At 37.6% G+C, this 19,745-nt stretch overlaps 1 protein-coding gene across 1 annotated transcript in view; it reads right to left on the bottom strand.

The window, feature by feature from the left end:
• Nucleotides 1–19,542, bottom strand: part of C6H4orf50 (chromosome 6 C4orf50 homolog) — an 84,662-nt gene extending 65,120 nt beyond the window's left edge. The window contains exons 1-4 of the mRNA XM_051965390.1: nt 18,510–19,542; nt 16,752–16,890; nt 14,347–14,994; nt 620–749 (exon numbers count right to left, since the gene is read on the bottom strand). Of these exons, the coding sequence (XP_051821350.1) occupies nt 620–749; nt 14,347–14,994; nt 16,752–16,890; nt 18,510–18,796 (1,204 nt within the window). The 5' untranslated portion in view covers nt 18,797–19,542. The remainder of the gene's footprint in view (nt 1–619; nt 750–14,346; nt 14,995–16,751; nt 16,891–18,509) is intronic.
• Between the last annotated feature and the right edge of the window lie 203 nt (nt 19,543–19,745).

Below are 19,745 nucleotides of genomic sequence, written 5' to 3'. Positions count from 1 at the left end.
ACTGAAGTTTGAATTGAGCATGTCATTATATCATTATCATTATGAGACTAAATAAGTTAGTTCAGATACTTGAATTACATTTAGCAAGGGTTATTAAGTCTATTATTATTAAGTCTAAGGTTCTGAATTTAATAAACAACAACAGTAAAACCAAAACACGTCTCCATATTTACTAAATGAGTTTGCATGCCCACAGAATATTGCAGTTTAAAGTATGTAGCATAGCAAGCTATTTTACTTTGAATTCAACTGGAATTACTGGGCTCACGCAGATAAACCAAATTGTTCTCTACAAAACTTCTAATTTCCTAAGAAGTCAGAGAGCAAGACTAAGGTTCCTTTCAGCTTTCCACTTCAGGCTATACTGTTGAAAAATTCTGAATACAAAAATAATTATTGCAAGCAAAGATCGTTGGGTATAGAGGGATTAAATGTTCCCCCAAAGTAATTATTATTGATCGTAATAATAATTAAATTACTGGCATCCCCTAACAATTCCCTCGTGTAAATCAATCAGTAGGATGGCCACAAGCCACTTATCACCTCCTCCATACATCTATGCCATGCAGCTGATTCTTTGATATTAGTCATCCTGAAAAAGAACATGAAGCACCCATACCTGCAACAGGACCTGGTCCCTCGGCATTTTCAATGACAAATGATGTCTGACAGGCTTTGTTTCTATTGGGATCAAGAGCCGCCTCCCACTTGAGGGGTAGTAATTCATCCTGAACAAATGAGGGCTTGCTCTTAAAGAAGACAACAGAAGACAGGGAAGAAAATAATAATCATTGTCGTCAGAGTTTTTGTTGCATTTTTTACAATATCTTTTTGTGTATAATTATCCTCATGTCATATGTCATATTTCTAAAGCATTTTATACCTTGCATCTCAAGCCCCACAACAATCCTATCAGGCACAGAATATAAATATTATTACCTTAATTTTCACATATGATAAAATAGGCTCAGAGAGGTTATGGGATTTGCTCCAGGTCACATGAGCAGAATTAATTCTTGCATGCAGGGTATCATTTTTCTGCAACCCTATCTCAGGGACCATATTCATGCTCTTAATGCCTTCCCCTCTACAATCTCCTCATTTGACCGCTGAGTTCATCCCTGAACTTCCTTTGGAGAAGTACCTTTGTCAGCTATGCTTAGTCCAGACTGGTTCAGCCCACAACTTCCTGGTTTTCTTCTGGACCTTGTCCCTACAAGTACCTCCTACACCACTATCACCTCTCCTTTCAGCTTCCTTCTACATATTGTCTTCCACTCACTAGTATGTAAGATCTTTTAGGGAAGAGACTGTCGTGTTTTTGTCCCTTCATTTCTCCAGTATTAGCATAGCACCTGGCACACCGTAAGCACATAATAAATACTCTAATGTCTTCTGGTTCTGAGTAATCTTTTCTCTCTTACACCATGTTTTCAAAGAAGAGGCATATAAATGTGGTACTTATTGACAGTGGCTTTCTTTTCCATAGCAAACCTGATCTCAATCTACTCCTCATTTGCCCACCAAGTCTCCTTGTTTTTCATCTATGTGGATCTTATGGAACAGAAGACATGTATGGCCTCTTTCGATTGCAGAGGAAAGAAAATCAATCTGTGAGCCAAAAAGCTGTGGATGTAAATTCCACCAATAATATACACTTGCTGGATAACTTTGGGATGATCACAATCAGGCATTGCCATGAAAGCAATGTTCAGTCTGTTAAGCTGCAGAGAAAGTAAAAATGTGCACTAGCAGAGAGTATTTCCTCCCCTGGGATTCTCTTATGCCACTGAAATCACAGGTCTAAGTTTATATTCATACTTATGACTTCAATCTTTTACTCATTATTTATTTAACCAGGAAATTTATTTTTCTTTAGTCAGGCAATCCCAATCCTCTTCATCCTTTGATCACCAAACCAAGCCCCAGACCTTCCAGTAAACTTGTTTAACTCTTTCAGATCATACCATGCTCACTCTCCTCCACAATTCATCTTTTAGAATCACTGAATCACAGAATCTGAGTTAGAAGGAATCTCAAAGGTGATCTTATCTAATCTTTCAATTAACACAGATGTATTGTCTTGACAACTTTTAGAATATCCTATCTATTGTTTCCATGGTCAGGAAACTCACTATTTTACGAGATGGTTCATTCTTCTTTTACCACACTGCATCTGTGTTGTGAGCTTTTTCTTCTCAAAACACAGCCAGGTGATAAAAGTTCAGATCTTTTATTATTTCCAATATAGCCCGGTTAGCTTAGAGGCCTATCTCTCTGCTTGGTTCCAAGAGCTCTCTCCAAATGTCTTTAAATCCAAAGGTCTGGTCCTTCAGCTTCTGCCTCTGCTTTCTTCAGCCTCCAACCAGCTCCAGTCTTCATGTCATTCCGGTGAAATCTCGACTTGTAGCGTCTTCCTCTCAAGAACTCTCCGACTGGCCCATTGGCCTATTTACGCTCCTTCCAGAGAGAGGGATTATGGGTAGTTCTACTTAGTACCTTGTTTCAGGTTCTGCCCAAAACATCTTCTTGTAAGATTAGATCAACTCTAATTACTTAGCAGTTAGTAAGGATTCCAACATCTCCCCCTTTCTTTTGTTTTAAAACATAGGGGGTTCCTGAGGGGGTACACATAAATCCATCAATATGGGCCAGAATTTTGTAACAGATATACATGGTATACATAAATCCATCAATATGGGAGGCATTATACATAATTTACATGAGCACATAGCAATATAACACAGGCTAGTGGTAATGTAACAAATAACATGAATCAAAATGAAAATTTAACTACTGCAAAAGTCTCATCAACAATCTTTCATCTCAAGAAATCCAATGATTCTTGCAATTGCTTAAAATACATAAGCACATAGTAATATAACACAGGCTAGTAGTAATGTAACAACATAAATCGACCTGAAAATTTACAAATGTCCATAAGTCCTAGAAATAGTCCATAAGGAATCCATTGTCCATTAGTTCATGCGCCAGGAATCTAATAATTCCTGTAAGCTCTGAAGTACTGCAAAAAGTCTCATCAACAATTTTTCATCTTAAGGAACCCAATGATTCTTGCTGGTTTTTCAGGAACTGAAATAGTTTCATCTTGTGTTAGGAAATTCAAAGATTTCTGAAGATTTTAAGAGTCCTTTTGACAGTCTCATTGTCAGCCATATGATTCTTTCTTCATCAGTGGAAATATAAGCAGATCCTCTTCCCCAAGCAGTTAATCTAATTCCCTTCTATTTACCAAATTTGGGATTTCTCCTCATCATCTGGTAATTACATTGGAGCTGTTTGCATTGGATATTGTCTTGTTGTCTTAAAAGGCCTGTATTCTTCCCAACTGTAATCCTGATTGCTTTTCTGTTGGTTGATGACATCAGAGTTCTGAATTTCTAAAGTCTCTCTGGGTGTAACCTCAGCTGCTATCATGCCCCACCTGTCCTTTGATTGATACTTTAGAGCTGGGCCCTGCCTCTCATTCCTCTGGGTCAATATACATTTAGAGGCCCAGTGAAAGCCTCGGTTACATTTTGGACATGGGGTTTTGGGTTTTCTCTCACCCTGTCTTCTCACTGTATCTCCATATCTACAATGAGCTCTCAAATGTCCAATTTTTCTGCACTGAAAACATCGACGAGTTTCTCTAGAATTCCTCTGCCAAGAAGGACCTTGTCTTTCCATGTTCATCATAGTCTGGGCATAATAAGCATTTGTGCCCACTGTGGCACAGCGTCTAATGATTTCTTCTAAAGGAGCATTTTTGTCTAGCCCCCATATAATTCTCTTGCAAATCTCATTGGCATTTTCCTTAGCCAAATGTCTAGTCATTATTTCTGTTGCTGCATTGTCTCCAATGGTTCTTATTACAGCTGTTTGTAAACGTCCCACAAAATCTGCAAAAGGTTCATTGGGACCTTGCTCTATTTTTGTGAAAACATTATTTCCATCTTTCTGTCCAGGGAGAGAATTCCAAGCTTTTATTGCAGCCTTAGAAATTTGCTCATACATTGTTATGGGATAATAAATCTGTTCTGAACTCTCTGCATACTGACCTTCACCAGCTAGTTGGTCAAAAGTGATTTGTACAACAGCTCCTTTTTGCCTATTGCGTCCCAAATTAAAAGGAGTGTATTTTCTCTCTTTTTGACCTGAGGAGTTGAGCTCTTCAATCACAGGATATGCATTTATAAAATCAGATATATCTTCTCCTTCATTTTTTGCCTTAATTAATGCTTTTTCTAATCTTGTCAAATTCTGCTTTACAGGAGAAGCTGACTGTGTTTCTGTCTCTCTCCCTCCCCCTTGTTCCACCCATGAAGGGTTCATTGTGGGGGGAGGGTCATGAGATGTGGAATCACCTAATTCCTCCTGCTGTGAAGTATCATACTCAGAATTGTAATTAACTCCATTCTCATCTGATTCGTCCTCCTTTTCACCTAGTAAAGTTGGCTTTTCTTCCTCCTGTACTTTCCTTTTCATCATTCTATCACTTAAATAACTTCTTATAGCCAATTGTATTACATTATATGTATTAATTATTGAGTTAGGCCCATTTTTATCATAGAATTGACAAAGATCCTCTCCAACTAATTTCCATTCATTTAGATCTAATTCCTTATCAAGAGAGAAACAAGGACATATGTCCTTTACAGTTTGTAAAAATTCAGTGATTTGCTGTAAACTTATAATTAAACCTTGGCTTTCCATAACTTTAATAATGCTCTCTAAACATTTTCCTTGAACAGAAACAGGCTGTTTTCTAAATATCTGTCCCATCTTAGATGAAATTCTACTTTAACTCTTCTAACAAAATTTCTTTGTTGCACTCACCCTAATTTCTGGGTTGAAGTTTTTTCCACTGGATCAGGATCAGAGGCTTTTCCACTTGAATCAGGATCGGAGCTTTTCCACTGAAATCCACTGAGGGGTCTGTTTGCCCCACGTTGGGCGCCAAAATGTTGTGAGCTTTTTCTTCTCAAAACACAGCCAGGTGATAAAAGTTCAGATCTTTTATTATTTCCAATATAGCCCGGTTAGCTTAGAGGCCTATCTCTCTGCTTGGTTCCAAGAGCTCTCTCCAAATGTCTTTAAATCCAAAGGTCTGGTCCTTCAGCTTCTGCCTCTGCTTTCTTCAGCCTCCAACCAGCTCCAGTCTTCATGTCATTCCGGTGAAATCTCGACTTGTAGCGTCTTCCTCTCAAGAACTCTCCGACTGGCCCATTGGCCTATTTACGCTCCTTCCAGAGAGAGGGATTATGGGTAGTTCTACTTAGTACCTTGTTTCAGGTTCTGCCCAAAACATCTTCTTGTAAGATTAGATCAACTCTAATTACTTAGCAGTTAGTAAGGATTCCAACACATCTGGACCATATTCTTTATGCAGAATTGAAGTCTGCTTCCTTGAGATTTTAATGCAGTGTCCTGAAGTCTGTCCTCTGGATGGTCCCTGGCTGCATTGTAGTATTTATTTGTTGTCTTGTTCTTTATCCTTTTTGTTTGTATGTTTTCCATTCGTTTATTCATTCAATTAAAACTTACTAAGGCCACATCTCCACATCTATGCAGAATAGTATGCTTATGCTGAACATAAATTTAATCAACTCCAGAGGTGCTCGATTGCTTCTCAGAGATAGTAAAAGTCATAATAATATTTATAGGGTACTTGTTATGTTATTTAATGTTATTTAAATCTCAGCTAAAATTACATCTTCTTCAGTAAGTCTTTCCCATTTTCCCTCTTACTGTTCCTATCTTCCTTCTACTCATTATCTACATTTAGCTTGTGAATATCTTACTAGTTTATAGTTGTTTGCATGATATTTTCCCCATTAACTTTTATTTCCTTTTATTTCTCCAGTGCTTAGAACACCATAGGTATTTTCAAAAATACTTGTTGACTGACTGACCAACTTGCTGAACTTTAACACTGCTCCTAACAATGAAGTTTACAGACTAATAAGAGGATGAGACACAAATATTGAAAACTATTTATGTAAACCTTCCCCTTATCCTCCAAGTCAATTATGATGTTCTCCCTTAGATTTTATGAAGCACATTGATTTACAAAAGAATTATTGGTTATTTTTATATCTATGTTTATTTCTTATACCCATACTGTGCAAAAGTTTTCAAGAGAACAAAGAATCTTATCCAAAATTCGAACCTTCCCCTACCACACCACTTAAGTATATTGTGTATATTTTTAGAAATTCTTTTTTGGGATTAAGGGTTAAATGATAGTTTTTGAGGAACCTTTCAAAGTTAATATTCTGTGATCTCTTTGAGACTTAGTTCCCTTATCTGTAAAATAAGGATGGCAGTCACATTATTTACCTCACTGGGTTGATGGTGAGGATTAAATGAAATAATATATTTGACATTACTTCATAATATAATTTCAACTCAATTCAATTCAGCAAGGAATTATTAATAACTTACTCTATAATAGGCACCATGTTGGATTCTTTGTTTTTTAATAACTAAAAAATAGTTCCTGCCCTTAAAGATTTCATATTTCAATGAGGGGGAGGAAAGTGTATGTACATAAGAATGTAGGAAAATATATTTCAAAAAGACAATTTATAGTGGTGGAATGTTAGACACTAATAAGGGTTGGAATCATCAAAGATTTCCTGTAAGAGACAGCACTAAAAATTTTTATTCACAAGCATCTATTGGTCAAGCCTATTAAAAAAGGCAGGAAAAAAAATAACTCTGATGAGAGTTGTTATTGTAATTATACATACTTAATCTTTAATTCCTTTGAATGAGCCTTTTATATACCTCAGCTAACCAATCATATCTTTCTTGAATGAACAATGTAAGGTCAGGAAGGACAGAAAGGAGCTCTCATATCTTATTTATCAGTGGAGACAAGAACCATAGCCATGTTCAAATATTCCTATCCATGCCTGTGATGCTGACAGGAACAGAACTTCAAAGTCTTTGGTTTGATTCAAATTTTGAGCTTGCTGCAAATTAAAAAAAAAAAGTTCTATGGTTATGTATAAAATTATTATAAAACATGCTTTTTTCTGTGTTCTACACTGGGATCTTAATTAGCTACAAGGGACATCTTTTTTTTTAGACTACATGTCATTGCATCTCTTTCCATTGCTCTTTCAGTCGCTTATTATGATTCATAGTCATATAATATTTCCAAGAAAATATTAGTGTTAAAAAGATGGAATTGAGTATCCAAGGAGCTTGGAAGAACAAGAAGCAATAATGATTTATTGGGTCTCTCATCCTTACTGAACTCTGGGCACAATTCACTTTCTGTGGTACAGACTGGTCCTGGAGTAAGAAGTGAACACTGCTTAGTGTGAATGCTACAACTGGAATCATAACATATTAAAAAGTTCCAGAGAAAGGCCTTAAGAGCATTATGCAAAACACAAAGTCAATTAGGACATTAGAGATGCCCTAGCCAGATTCACTGAAATGCTACATGGGACCCCAGATATCCTCAGACAAGTGGACTTCCATCTCCTTCATGTAATGTAGAAATTAAATGTAGAAATGGGAGAACAAAGAAGAATGTGACTCATTAAAGTCACACAGCCATGTGATCCACCTAAGCCAAGACCAACAGTCAGATATCAAATCACAACCCTATGCCCTTTCCTCTAATTCCAACACTTTTCTTATGGGAAAGATTTATATAAAACCACTAGGAGAATCATTCTGGATAAGTGGACATGGAAGGGATGAAAAAAAATCCATTGATAAGAGGTCAAATTTATCTGAGAATTTAAATAAACAGGCTATCATGCCAAAAAAAAAAAAAAGTTCAATAACACGATGGTTAATAGACTTTCTGAGAGCTGTACCCCTCAAAGGATAATCCATCTACAACCTCCATCCATTAAGATAAGTGGTCTACCATTTCTGCATTGGTCTTCCTGATTCCAAGTGCAACATTCAGAACCTGCCACCATTTATTTTTCTCTTAAAATGATTTTATTGTATATATTTTGGATTTATAAATCTTTATAGAGATTGTATTCTTCCAGCAAAATATACATATTCCACATAACATATCAGATAGGTTAATTGGACAGAAAAGGTAAATAACAAATATTGAAGGGGATGTGGGGAAAAAATGAGATATTAATGCATTGTTGGTGAAGTTGTGAACTGATTCAACCATTCTGTAGAGCAATTTGAACTATGCCCTAAGTGGCATAAAATCATGTACACCCTTTGACCTAGTAATACCATTCACTACTAGGCATGTATTCCAAAAGAAAGTTTAAAAAAAAGAGAGAGAGAAAAATTGGACCTATATGTACAAAAATATTTGTATCAGCTCTTTTCTCAGGGAAAAGAATGGGGAATTTAGGGGATACATATCAATTGCAAAATGACTGAATAAATTGTAGTATGTGATTATGATGGAATATTATTGTGCGATGGAAAATGATGAGTAGGATACTCAGCAAAACCTGGAAGGACTATCATGAACGGATGCAAAGTGAAATGTCCTATGTGCAAAGTAACAGCAATATTGTAAGATGATCAGCGATGAATAACTTGACTTTTTTCAACAATGTAATGATCCAAGACAACTCTGAAGGACTTGTGATGAAAAATGCTAACCATACCCAGAGATCCAGCAACTGGTGAGATGTCTAAACACAGATTCAAGCATAATATTTTAAACATTATATTTCTTTTCTTTTCTTTCTTTTTCTTTTTCTTTTTTTTTCTTTTTCTTTTTTTGGCTGAGGCAACTGGGGTTAAATGAATTGCCCAGGGTCACACACCTAGGAAGTGTTAAATATTGATTTGAACTCAGGTCCCTCCTGACTTCAGGGCTGGTGCTCTATCCACTGCGCCACCTAGTTGTCCCTAAAGTCTATATTCTTAAGAGTTTTCTGATCTGTTTTCTTTCGTAACATGACTATTATGGGAAAATTTTGTATGACTATACATAACCTAATAAATAACATATATATAACTATACTGAATTCCCCACATTCTCAGTGAAGGGTTAGATGGGGAGGGAGGAAGGAAATGAATTTGGAACTCAAAGTTTTAAGAAAAGAATATTAAAAATTGTTTTTACATTGACTGTGGAAAAACAAAATGCTATATCAAATTTTGTTTTAAAAAACCCATAAAAACAAAGACGAAGAATCTATAAAATAGGAATTCCTTGAGGATAGGGACTTCATTATTTTGTTTTGGGGGTTTTATCCAAATGTATCATATAGCACTTCACACTTACTATTTAAGAGACTTTTATAGAAATAAGTTAAATTGGATATCATATTTTTTTGGTAAATATGAACATTCAATGAGAGAAAAATAATGAATAGTAATGTGGGAAGACAGTTGGTATAATATGTTCCAGGTAGGAACAAATCCTAAATTTTAGGTAGCTTAGGGACAATGTAGTATCTTGTCTTTTCCAGAAATGTCAAACTTGGTTCCCCAAACTCCAAATTAAAATTTAAATGGGAAAATTTAACAAAATAAAAATACAATATAGATTCAAATGGATTCAATACAATGCAATAAAATTTTATTAAAATACAAATTGTACTAATTTGTAACTTTCTAAATCAATATAAGAAAAGATCCACTTTCTATTTGAATTTGACATCACTAGTTTAAACTATTTCCAAAGGATGTGAAAAGCTAGAGTAATCAATTATTGGCCAATCAACCATTTATTGTTACATTTATTTTCTTTAAAATAAATTTATTGATAATTTTTGTTTTTAAGAAACAGGGGATAGAGCACTAAATCTGGAGTCAAAAAGACCTAAAATCAAATCTACCAATTGATAGTCGCTAGCTATGTGACCCTGAGCAAGTCATTAATGTGTCTGCCTCAATTTCCTTATCTGGAAAATGGGGATAAGAACAGATTCTGGGATTGTTATGAGGATCAAATAAGATAACATTTCTAAAGCACTTAAATATGATTGTTATTATCAGTACATCACCTATGGACATCCCTTTGACCCTCCCCCAGAGCCATCCCTTATCACAAAAAACTTTTTTAAAGAGTAAAAAGAAAAAAAAATAGAAAAAATCTATGCAAAAATCTGACTTTTAATTGTGTTCAGTATTATGCCCATTATACAGATGAGGATACTGAGGCAAAACACAATTAATTGATTTGCCCAGGCTCACTTAGCTAGTAAATATTGGAGACTGAATTTGAACTCAAGTTTTCCTGATTCTGGGGTCAGGGCTTTCTATCTCTCCAGTCCTGACTACTCAGGGAGGGTCTAACCTTTCCTTCAAAAAGATTTGAATCTTACTTGAAGATATATATATGTGATATTAATCCAATTTGATCCAAATATCCAATTGGATATATATACACACATATCCAACATTAATCCAATATATATATATATATATATATATATATATATATATATATATGTATATATGTATATATATATATATGTATATATGTATATATATGCACAGACACTTATAAATATATATGCATACATGTGTGTTTATATATGTGTATGTGTATATATGTAGGTAATTATACATACATACATACTACATATGTTCCTTCAGACTTGTTAGGGTTTATCTGAGTTAAATGACTTATTGCAGCAACTCGATTCAGCAGGTGCTAGGAGAATCAAGAATTAATTTCAAATCTGATAGTACCTTGGGTGCTTTAAAGCATGTACCGGATGGCCTCCGTTATTGACAAAGTTCTCGCTCTTGTCCCTGACTCACTCCCCTTTACAGTGAAGGGTCTCTTCCCATGATTCGTGCCCAGGCTACCTTCTGATTCAGGTTGGCCCTTGCCTTGATCTTGCCTGCCAGGAAAGTTGCCTCTTCTCCTCAGGGAACACGTGACATTGATTTGGCACCTGCTATTTGCTAAATACCTGAAGCACGAATCAGATGCCTTAGTTCCCCATCTCCACACTTGGCCAGAAGCTTGGTAATGAAGCCTGAGAAGAAATCTGGCCTCCTCTGCAGACCTGGCACTTGCCCCGCACTCCACACTAATGACTCAAGGTGCCCTCTCTACATGGCAGCCTTCTGACAGGAATTATTTTGAATTCTAAGAGTTTTCAGAAGCAAACAGCCTTGTGTGCTTTCTTGATTTAGTTCTCATATAGGCTAGCAGCTTAATTTTAAATGGTGCTCAAATATATTCATATTCTCAGATTCATAAAAAATTAGCACCAGAATCAATGGAGAAAGAAGTTAGAACATGGAAAGTTGGAGCTGAAAGTGGATTGAGGGCTCACCTAGTTCAGTTCTCTCATTTTATAGATGAGGAACCTGAAGTCCACAGTGGGGAAGGGGTTTGTTCCAGGCTACACAGGGAGTTAATGATATAGCTCTGAGCAATGGAGTCAAACTCAAAGTGAAATGGGGCCCCTCACCCACTACATAAAGATCCCTCCAGATTATATAGTGACTTAGTTTTAAGGTGTAATATTATCTATGCTTTATTGGATTTTTTTTTTTTGTTAAATGTTCTCCAGTTACATTATAATCTAGTTTGACCACACTCAGGAGCATTGTGGGCCTCATGTGACCCTGGTCCAGGATTTGCCCAATAGTTTTGAGCAGCAAGATGGTGCAGTAGTAGAGTCCTACAAAGTCTGAAGTTAAGAAAGTTCATTTTTCTGAATTCAAATCTGGCCTCAGACATTTACTAGCTGTGTGGCCCCACACACAAGTCACTTATCCCTGTTTGCCTCAGTCTCCTAATCTGTAGAATGAAATGGAAAAGGAAATGGCCGACCACTCCAGTTTTGCCAAGAAAACTTCAAATGTGGTCATGAAGAGTCAGAGATAAATGGACAACTGAATAGTCACAAAATGACTCAATCCTCTTGACTTCTTAGACCACACACTTTCTACTTTCACATATAACTCCTTTTTCTCCCATGTCTAAGCAAGTCAATAATGTCTCATTTCCCAAGTTTGCCATTTTCAGTCCCAACTCTGCTAGAGAGAGCTAAGAAATGGACGTAAAGGCTCTGTAGAAAGCAAAGAAGCTCAGCTCTATGTATGGAACCCTCAGATTCCTCCTCTTGCCACTAGGGGTCTGTCTGGTTACACTGAATGAGAAAAGTGGCTCCCACGAGTGTGGAGAGGCTAAAAAGGTGACTTGTTCTTGGAGGCTAAAAACATTTCTCTTTGCACTGGGGCCCAATTAACCAATGGACTAACATCTGTTTCTGGTAATTGCCCTACACGAGTGCAACTTCTTGTAAATTTTCCTTGCAGAGGATAATATCCTTACAAATAGGGCTTTTCTGGGAGTGGAATGAGCTGCCTCTAGAGGTCATGAGCTCCTCTTCACTGACCACCTTCAAGAAAGAAGGTGCCCACTGGCTGGGTATGATCTAGTTGGAGTTACTTTCTGGGTCTGAGATGGGTTATGTGAACTCTAATTTGTCTTAATCTGGAAATTAGCTGAGTCTGTACCTACCAGACCACTTTTCCACCAGCAGCCTCCTATTCCCTGACCCCACTAAATCTTGGAGAAAGGAGGTCTAAGTCCCCATACCCTGCTCAGCTACTCTTCAGTCGATGAAAGCTATAGATAGAAGTTTCCTGCCAAGGTAGGAGAGAGGGTACTTCTCAACATCCTTTCCCAAATGATGTCCCAAACTTTAAACACCAAAGGAGAAAGCCTGATTTTGGGTCCAGCATGCTTTCCACCTGTGAGATCCTAGATAAAGACCTGGAAGAAACCAATAAGGATTCAACCCTATCTTCCCCTTATCACTAAGGAAAGTGACTTGCCCAACAACACAAAGCTTGCATTTGCTGGGATTCAAGCTGATCTACTATGATCAGATAATGTTTCCAAAAAAAATTATATTTATATCCCAAATTTCTATTCGTATTTTTAAATTGAGACAAAACATCTTATAATGGATAGAACAAGATGGGGAAGACCCAGGTTTCTCCTCTGATGACTAAGATGTGTGTTCTTCAGCAAGTCATTCAGCTTCTTCAAGCCACTCTAGTTCAGTGCTATTGTATTCAAACAAAAATAGATCCCTGCAGTTGCATGTTGAACTAGAAAAGCACAAATCAACATTCTCTGTGTTGCACTGTATTTCTATTTACTCAGTTTATTTTTTTTCCACTTTCATTTTAATCAAGATTGTGGCACTTAGGATTTTGAATTTTGAAACTATCTAAGACTATCAATTGCCTATCAGCTGTCATTCTACATTGTTCAAGAGAGTTTCCTCATCCCAGAATTTGTTTATATACAGGAAACCAAAGGTCTAAGTTATATTCCTATATTTAAATCAAGCTTAATTATTGATTAAAAAAACTAATTTTAGTTATGTTTCAAACTCCCAAACTCAAAGTTTGGACAAATAAGAATTGTGTATTTTATGACTGACTTGCTAACAAATTTAAGCTTAAAAAAACAAGAAAATAAAATTCCCAGGGCAGCTACCCTAATGAAATGTGCTGCTCTACACAGTTCCCAATATTTATTACCACTTTGATCATTTCCCTTTCTCTCAGTTGCTATCCCTTAAATTCCAATTTTCTAAAATGCTGTGCGCTGTCCAAGGTACTGCTCAAGTACCATTTCCTCTTCTGGGAAGACTCCCCTGACACTCCCTTTCCTTTGGCTTCTTAAGAGAACTCAAAGTTTGTACCACGCCGTGGGGCAGGAGCTTTCACATGGCATCATGTTCTTTGCTTCACATATGCTTACACTGGACATAGGGATAGAGGGTTGCACTTGGAGCAAAGAAGATCTGGGTCAGAGGTTCACTGGAGATACTTCACAGCTATGCAATTAGGTAAGCTACAACCTTATGATGCATGACTTTTATGATGTATATAAAGGGATAATAATAGTACCTGCCTCATGGGATTGTTATAAGACTCATTATAAGCCTTAATTATTATGTAAAAATCAGGTATTATCATTAATTTGGTTGTTGCTATTATTTTCTCCAACTAAACTTTTAATTCTCAAAGAGCAGGAGTCATATATCACATCCTGGGTAGCAGGGTAATAGTGGATAAAATTTCTGGGCCTGGAGTCTGGAAGACCTGCTTCAAATCTACTTTCAGACATTTATTTGCTATATGACTCTGGGAATATTACTTAAACTCTGCCTGCCTCAGTTATCTGAACTGGAAAATGGGAATAGTAAGAACACCTATCTTCCAAATTAAGGATCAAATAAAAATTGTAAAAGTTCTTAGCAAAGTCATTGTCACGTAGTAGTTACCTAAAAATGTTTATTCTTTCCCTTCCCCAAATAATACCTACTATAGAAATGTGACCTCCCTGTAGATGTCTAAAAAACATTCTAAGTAAACACATTTGTGCTCACATCCACCTACCACATGGGCACCCTTCTTGAGTGGTGTGCCAGGTCTGCTCTCACTTATTACCTTGGCTCCCAGCTCAGCTTGCAGGCCGTTAGCTGGCTCTTTCTTTGGCTGCTCTGGCCCTAGACTTCGGAAATCCTCCAGCTTGTTCATGACGAGGTGGAGAACTGTGTCCCGATGCTCCTGGAGCTGATGCAGGATTTTCTCCTTCTCTTGGTTGTTACTCTCTTCTTTAGCAAGAAGGGCCATTAGGCTTTGCTGCAGAGCAGCCAGTTGTCTCCGAGCCTGGCGCTCACCTGCTTCTAAGAAAGCCTGGAGTTCGGTCAGATCTTCCCCAATGTACCAAGGCTCAACTCGGCACTGCTCCAATGGGAGCTCTGACTGGGCATCCCAGTCTTGGTTCCCCCCTGCTTCAAGCTCGGTCATCAGGGAAACTGTGGCCTCCCGGAGCCGTTGGGCTTCCTCCTCCAGCCGGAGCACCTGACCCTTGAGGAAGCCTTCCTGCTTTCTCACCATGGCCATTTGCTGCCTTTGGTTCTGTTTATAATGCTCAAAGGATGCAAGCAGGTTCTGCACTTCCTCATCTTTCCTGTGCAACTGCTCTTGAAACTGCTGGAGTTTTTCTCTTTGGGCCCACCGAGCTCTTTCAGTCTCTTCTACCTATAAAAAATATTAACGGCAATTCAAATCTACAAAGCATTTTCCTTGGAACAATCCGGCACGCTTAGATAGATCAAGCATTATTATTTTTATTTTATAGAGGAAGAAAGTTAGAGGTCAAAAAGTTCAGTTATGTGCAGCTAATTATAGTCAGATGTGGGATTTAAACCCAGGCTATAAATTTTCCAAGTTGGAAAAAAATTTTGTTGTTAGTCATTTCAATTATGTCTGGATCTTTGTGACCCCATTTGGGGATTTTGGTTTTGGGGGGCAAAGACACTAAACTGGTCTACTATTTCTTTCTCCAGCTCATCTTATAGATGAAGAAACTCAGGCAAACAAGATTAAATGATTTGCCCAGGATCGCAGAGTTAGTAAGTGTCTGAGGCAAGGTCTTATTGACTCTAGACCTAACGCTCTATCCACTGTGCCATCTAGCTACTGAAAGAAGAAACTTTAGGAAAATCAATTCTGACAATAATTCCTTCTGAAACATCACTATCAAGTGGTCTTCTGACTTTTTAAAATACCAATGCTGAGAAACCATCAGTTTCCCATACGAGGAGGCTTCTAATTGTTAGAAGGTATTTTTTTCTCTAGATTGAACAGAAATCAGACTCTCTGAAACTTCTGTCTCTAAATCTGGGAATGGGACCAGGCCCTATCTGTGCTTCATTCCCTATTAGCTCTGCATCTGACTCCCAGAACTTTGCCCCCCCCTGCTCCTGTGCTTTGCTTACCTCTCACCATCCCCTTTCAGATCCCGTTAGGATGTTATCCTCCCCTATAAGTTCATTCAGAATATTTTGCTTCTTTTTGACATGAAATGCCATAGCTAGAAGGATCCCTGGAACATGAAGCATGAATAGTAGAATAGCAGAAATAGAAGAGAAACCCAGTGTTACAAATGGAAGAGAATAAGAGATCATAAAAAGTCAGAGCTGCTCCAAGGACCATGGAACAAAAAATGTTCGATCTAGAAAGAATCTTAGAAAATGGGATGTCAGATCAGGAAGGTCCTTGAGACAGAACATATAATGCTAGAGCTGGAAAAGGCCTGAGAACATAGAATATGGAATGTCAGAATTTGCAACACTGAATATGAAATATGAGCTCCAAAAATGATCTCAGTACAAAAATTTTTACATATTAGAAGAATCTCAGAACTCATAATATCCAATTTAGAAGAGAACATAGAACACAGAGTATAGAATAATGCAGCTGACAGGAACCTAAGAACACTTCCCTAAGATCATGTGCCCCGAACCTCATTTCTCTATCTTCAAAATCAATGTTCTTTCCATTAACCATGCTTCCTCCCAACTAACATAAGATTTTAGAGTAAAAGATTATTCTAACTTTCTATTCTATTCTAGTATAATATCTAGTTTCATTTTATAGATAAAGGAAGTGTGACCTACATAGGGACACTGAATTTGGCATCAGATAACTTGGATTCAAACCTTTGCTCTTGCACATACAACCTTCATGATCCTGGGGAGTCAGTTCTCTAATGTGATCCTCAGTTTCCCCATCTGTAACTTGAGGTGAGTTAGACCAAATAGTCCTTGATTCCTCCCAATTCTAAATCCCTGATTTTATATTCTGTAAAATGATAGGTCCAAGATCACATAAAGATAGCTGAGGCAGGAGCCTGGGTCAGGACCATTTCCTCTGTACCAGCTCTAGCTTTTCAAAGTGCCTTCTGTTCAATTTCCAGGTAACACAAATACAGAGGGGAGAGGATGAGAAGTTACCAGATCTGTCAACTCTTCCTGAATCTCCTCGAGTTTCTCTTTGGCTTGAAGATAGGCATTTTCTTCCTGGTACACTTGGGCATTCAGATGACTGACCCTTTGAAGAAGCTTCTGCTCTGAAAGCTCCAACTCTTCAATCCTACGGCATTTAAATGATGAATATTGGATTAGTTGTTTCTATTGGTGTTTTGTAATGTAGCCTAATAGTTGCACAGATCCTAAACCACCCCATTCTCTCATACTGTCATTTTCTTCCCTCAATGTCTATTCACCTTTTTTTTCTCACTCAAGATAATAACAAATCTCTCTACAAGAATTGTCTCTGTCCCAAACTCATAAAGGACAATTTTCCTTTCATTATGTTACCATCATACAATAAGCACTTTGGTCTCAGCTGGAGCTTGAGCTGCACTTTCTTCATCTGGCCCTGCCCAGAGCACATCAGGCTCTCTGAACCTAGAGAAGTGCTGCTGGATGAAGTCCTTCCCTAAGCGGGTTCTCTCCAGCTGGTGAAGCCGTCCTAGCCACTCTCTGGTGGGGCAGGGAATCAGGGAGCCAGGTTTCCAGTCTGGGGGACAGATAATACTAAACAGGAAATCTCACCGTCAATGTCAGCATCATCACTCTTATTGCCACCCTTATGTTGAGGATGCTCTGAGGTTTGCAAAGACGTCTTTTATACAGTGTTTCATTTGGATTTCACACCAGTGCTGGGGTGAGAGGGATTAAACCCAGGAGCACAAAGTCACTGAGCCTGAGATTTCTTGGATGCCAAACCCAGTGCTCTCTAAACCCTTTAGTGGCTGGTGGTACAATGGATAGAGTCCTCATCTGAACTGAGTTCCAATCCAGATGCTGACACTTCCCATTTTGTCTAACCCTGGCCAAATACCTTCCAGCTCTGGCAATACATTACTTTCCTCCATTGTAAAATGGTGAGCTACATGTACCTCACAGGTTGGTTGTGAGGATCAAATGAGATGTTATTTGTTTACAATTGGTTCAGCCCATGCTTGGCCCACAGCAAACACTGTCTAGATGTTTATTTTCTCCTCCTTCCCTTCCCCTTATCTGCTGCCCAAAGATGCCTCCAGTGAAGCAGGGGACATCTTGGTATATTACAAAGGACACAGGATGAGAGTCACATGGCCTGCCTTAGAGTCTCAGTTCTGCCGTGAACTCATTGCATGCCTCTGGGTAAGGAATTTGGATCTCAGTCCCCTTCACTGCACAATGATAAAATTAGAGGATCTCTAACATTGATTTTAGTTCTAACAATATGTTCTAACATGCCTTACAACTCTTATAATCTACTTGCTATGTTCCAAAGTCCCTTCCAGCTCTAATATTTAAGGTCTAACATCCTATTTATCTTAGACACTCTCTGCTCAACATCCCAAGGTCCTTCCCCAAGCTAATATTTCAGTTCTAAGGTTTGGTATTTTCAGTTTTGTCATTTAACATCCTATATTGCTTTGAAAGTCTGTGATCCTATCCATCCCAAGCATCTAATGGTCACTGCAGAGCATGCCCATTTTGCATTTCTTCTTTCCCATGCATGGAAGTATTCATATCACCACCATTTCTCTATGTACAGAAAATTAACCATCAGGAACAACCTTTGAACTGTATAATTTATACTAGGTGATATGTTTTTGAAGTTATAATACAAAAAAGCTGATTTTTTGGTTAAATTTCTAAAAAAAAAAAAAAACAACAACAAAAAAAAAAAAAAACAAATCAAAATAGCATATTTACCTATTTCTAAGCCGAGACTCGGACCTCACATGCTTCTCAACAGCTGTTCTCAACTTTTGCTCTGATGTTTCCAGCTGTTTTTTAAGATTTCCAGCATCTTCTTCGCTGCTCTTTGCTCCTTCTTCAGAATGACCACTGTGTGCATCATCAGCATCTTCTGCATCCTGGAAGACCCAGGAAGTGTCGATTTTAACATTAAGATTCATAGTGTCAAATTTGTCTTCACTTGGACCTTTGACATGATAACGAAACTTTCTTTCCTTCCCTCCGTGTGCTGAAGCATCCATCCCAGAAATAATTCTTAGGTCCAAACTCAGAGCAATATCCAGGAAATTGCCAACAAATTTGTTTCTCTTAAAGAGTGCTTGGTATCTTCTCCAAACTCTTAGTTCTTAGTTGACTCTTTGTTGACTGAAATAGCATGTTGAATATTTATGAGTGAACTTACGTTTCATTGAGCAAAAGCCATAAAATATGAATGAAGGCCTCTCCTTTTACAGCCCAATAGTTTACAGCAAAAGTCACTAAAAACAACAGGCAGGAGGAATAACACTCTAGACTATAAACCAAATGGCCTAGTAGATACAGAAGGGGCAAAAGCTAACATTCTCAGTTTATATGATGTGTTTTTTTTTTTATCTCTCAACAGAGAACAATAATACCCCATACATAAATATGTAGAATTTTGTTGTTTGCAATGACAAATGACAAATCCCATTCATAGCATGCATTCATTATACTTTGTAACTGGAAAAATCAAACTTTGGATTTATAAATGGACCTTAAATGTTACAAGGGACTGTCCTGACATAAGCCCTTTGAGGTAGGTATGTTAGTCCCATTTTATAGATGAAGAAACTGAGACTGGCAGGAAGTGACTGATTGCAAAGTCGTGTGTACTTTCCAATATACCACAATGCCTCTAAGTTCTAGGACTTCCTTCTCTGTTGAAACCAGTAAGTTCTCCGTATTCTCCAAGATATGTTTTAAGAAGTTCATCCCAATTAGGATGGCATTCCTTCACTTCCCTTTTGAGTTTATATTCCCAGCTTTTGTGAATGTCTAATAAATTCATGGAGAATTAAGTGGTTCAATTGAACTATAGACAGAGCTAGAGAGAATCAAAACTTAACCATGGTGCCTCTAAGAGGCAAGAGGTAAGATACTTTGATTTTGTTTCAAAGCATGGACAGGGAGGAGTTAAAGGAAAGCAATTCAAGCATGTAGAGATTAAAA

The sequence above is a fragment of the Antechinus flavipes genome, chromosome 6, assembly GCF_016432865.1.
Source record: "Antechinus flavipes isolate AdamAnt ecotype Samford, QLD, Australia chromosome 6, AdamAnt_v2, whole genome shotgun sequence".
In the NCBI taxonomy this organism is placed as follows: Eukaryota; Metazoa; Chordata; class Mammalia; order Dasyuromorphia; family Dasyuridae; genus Antechinus; species Antechinus flavipes.
Note: the sequence above shows the minus strand (reverse complement) of the source record. Positions and strands in the feature narration are given on the sequence as shown.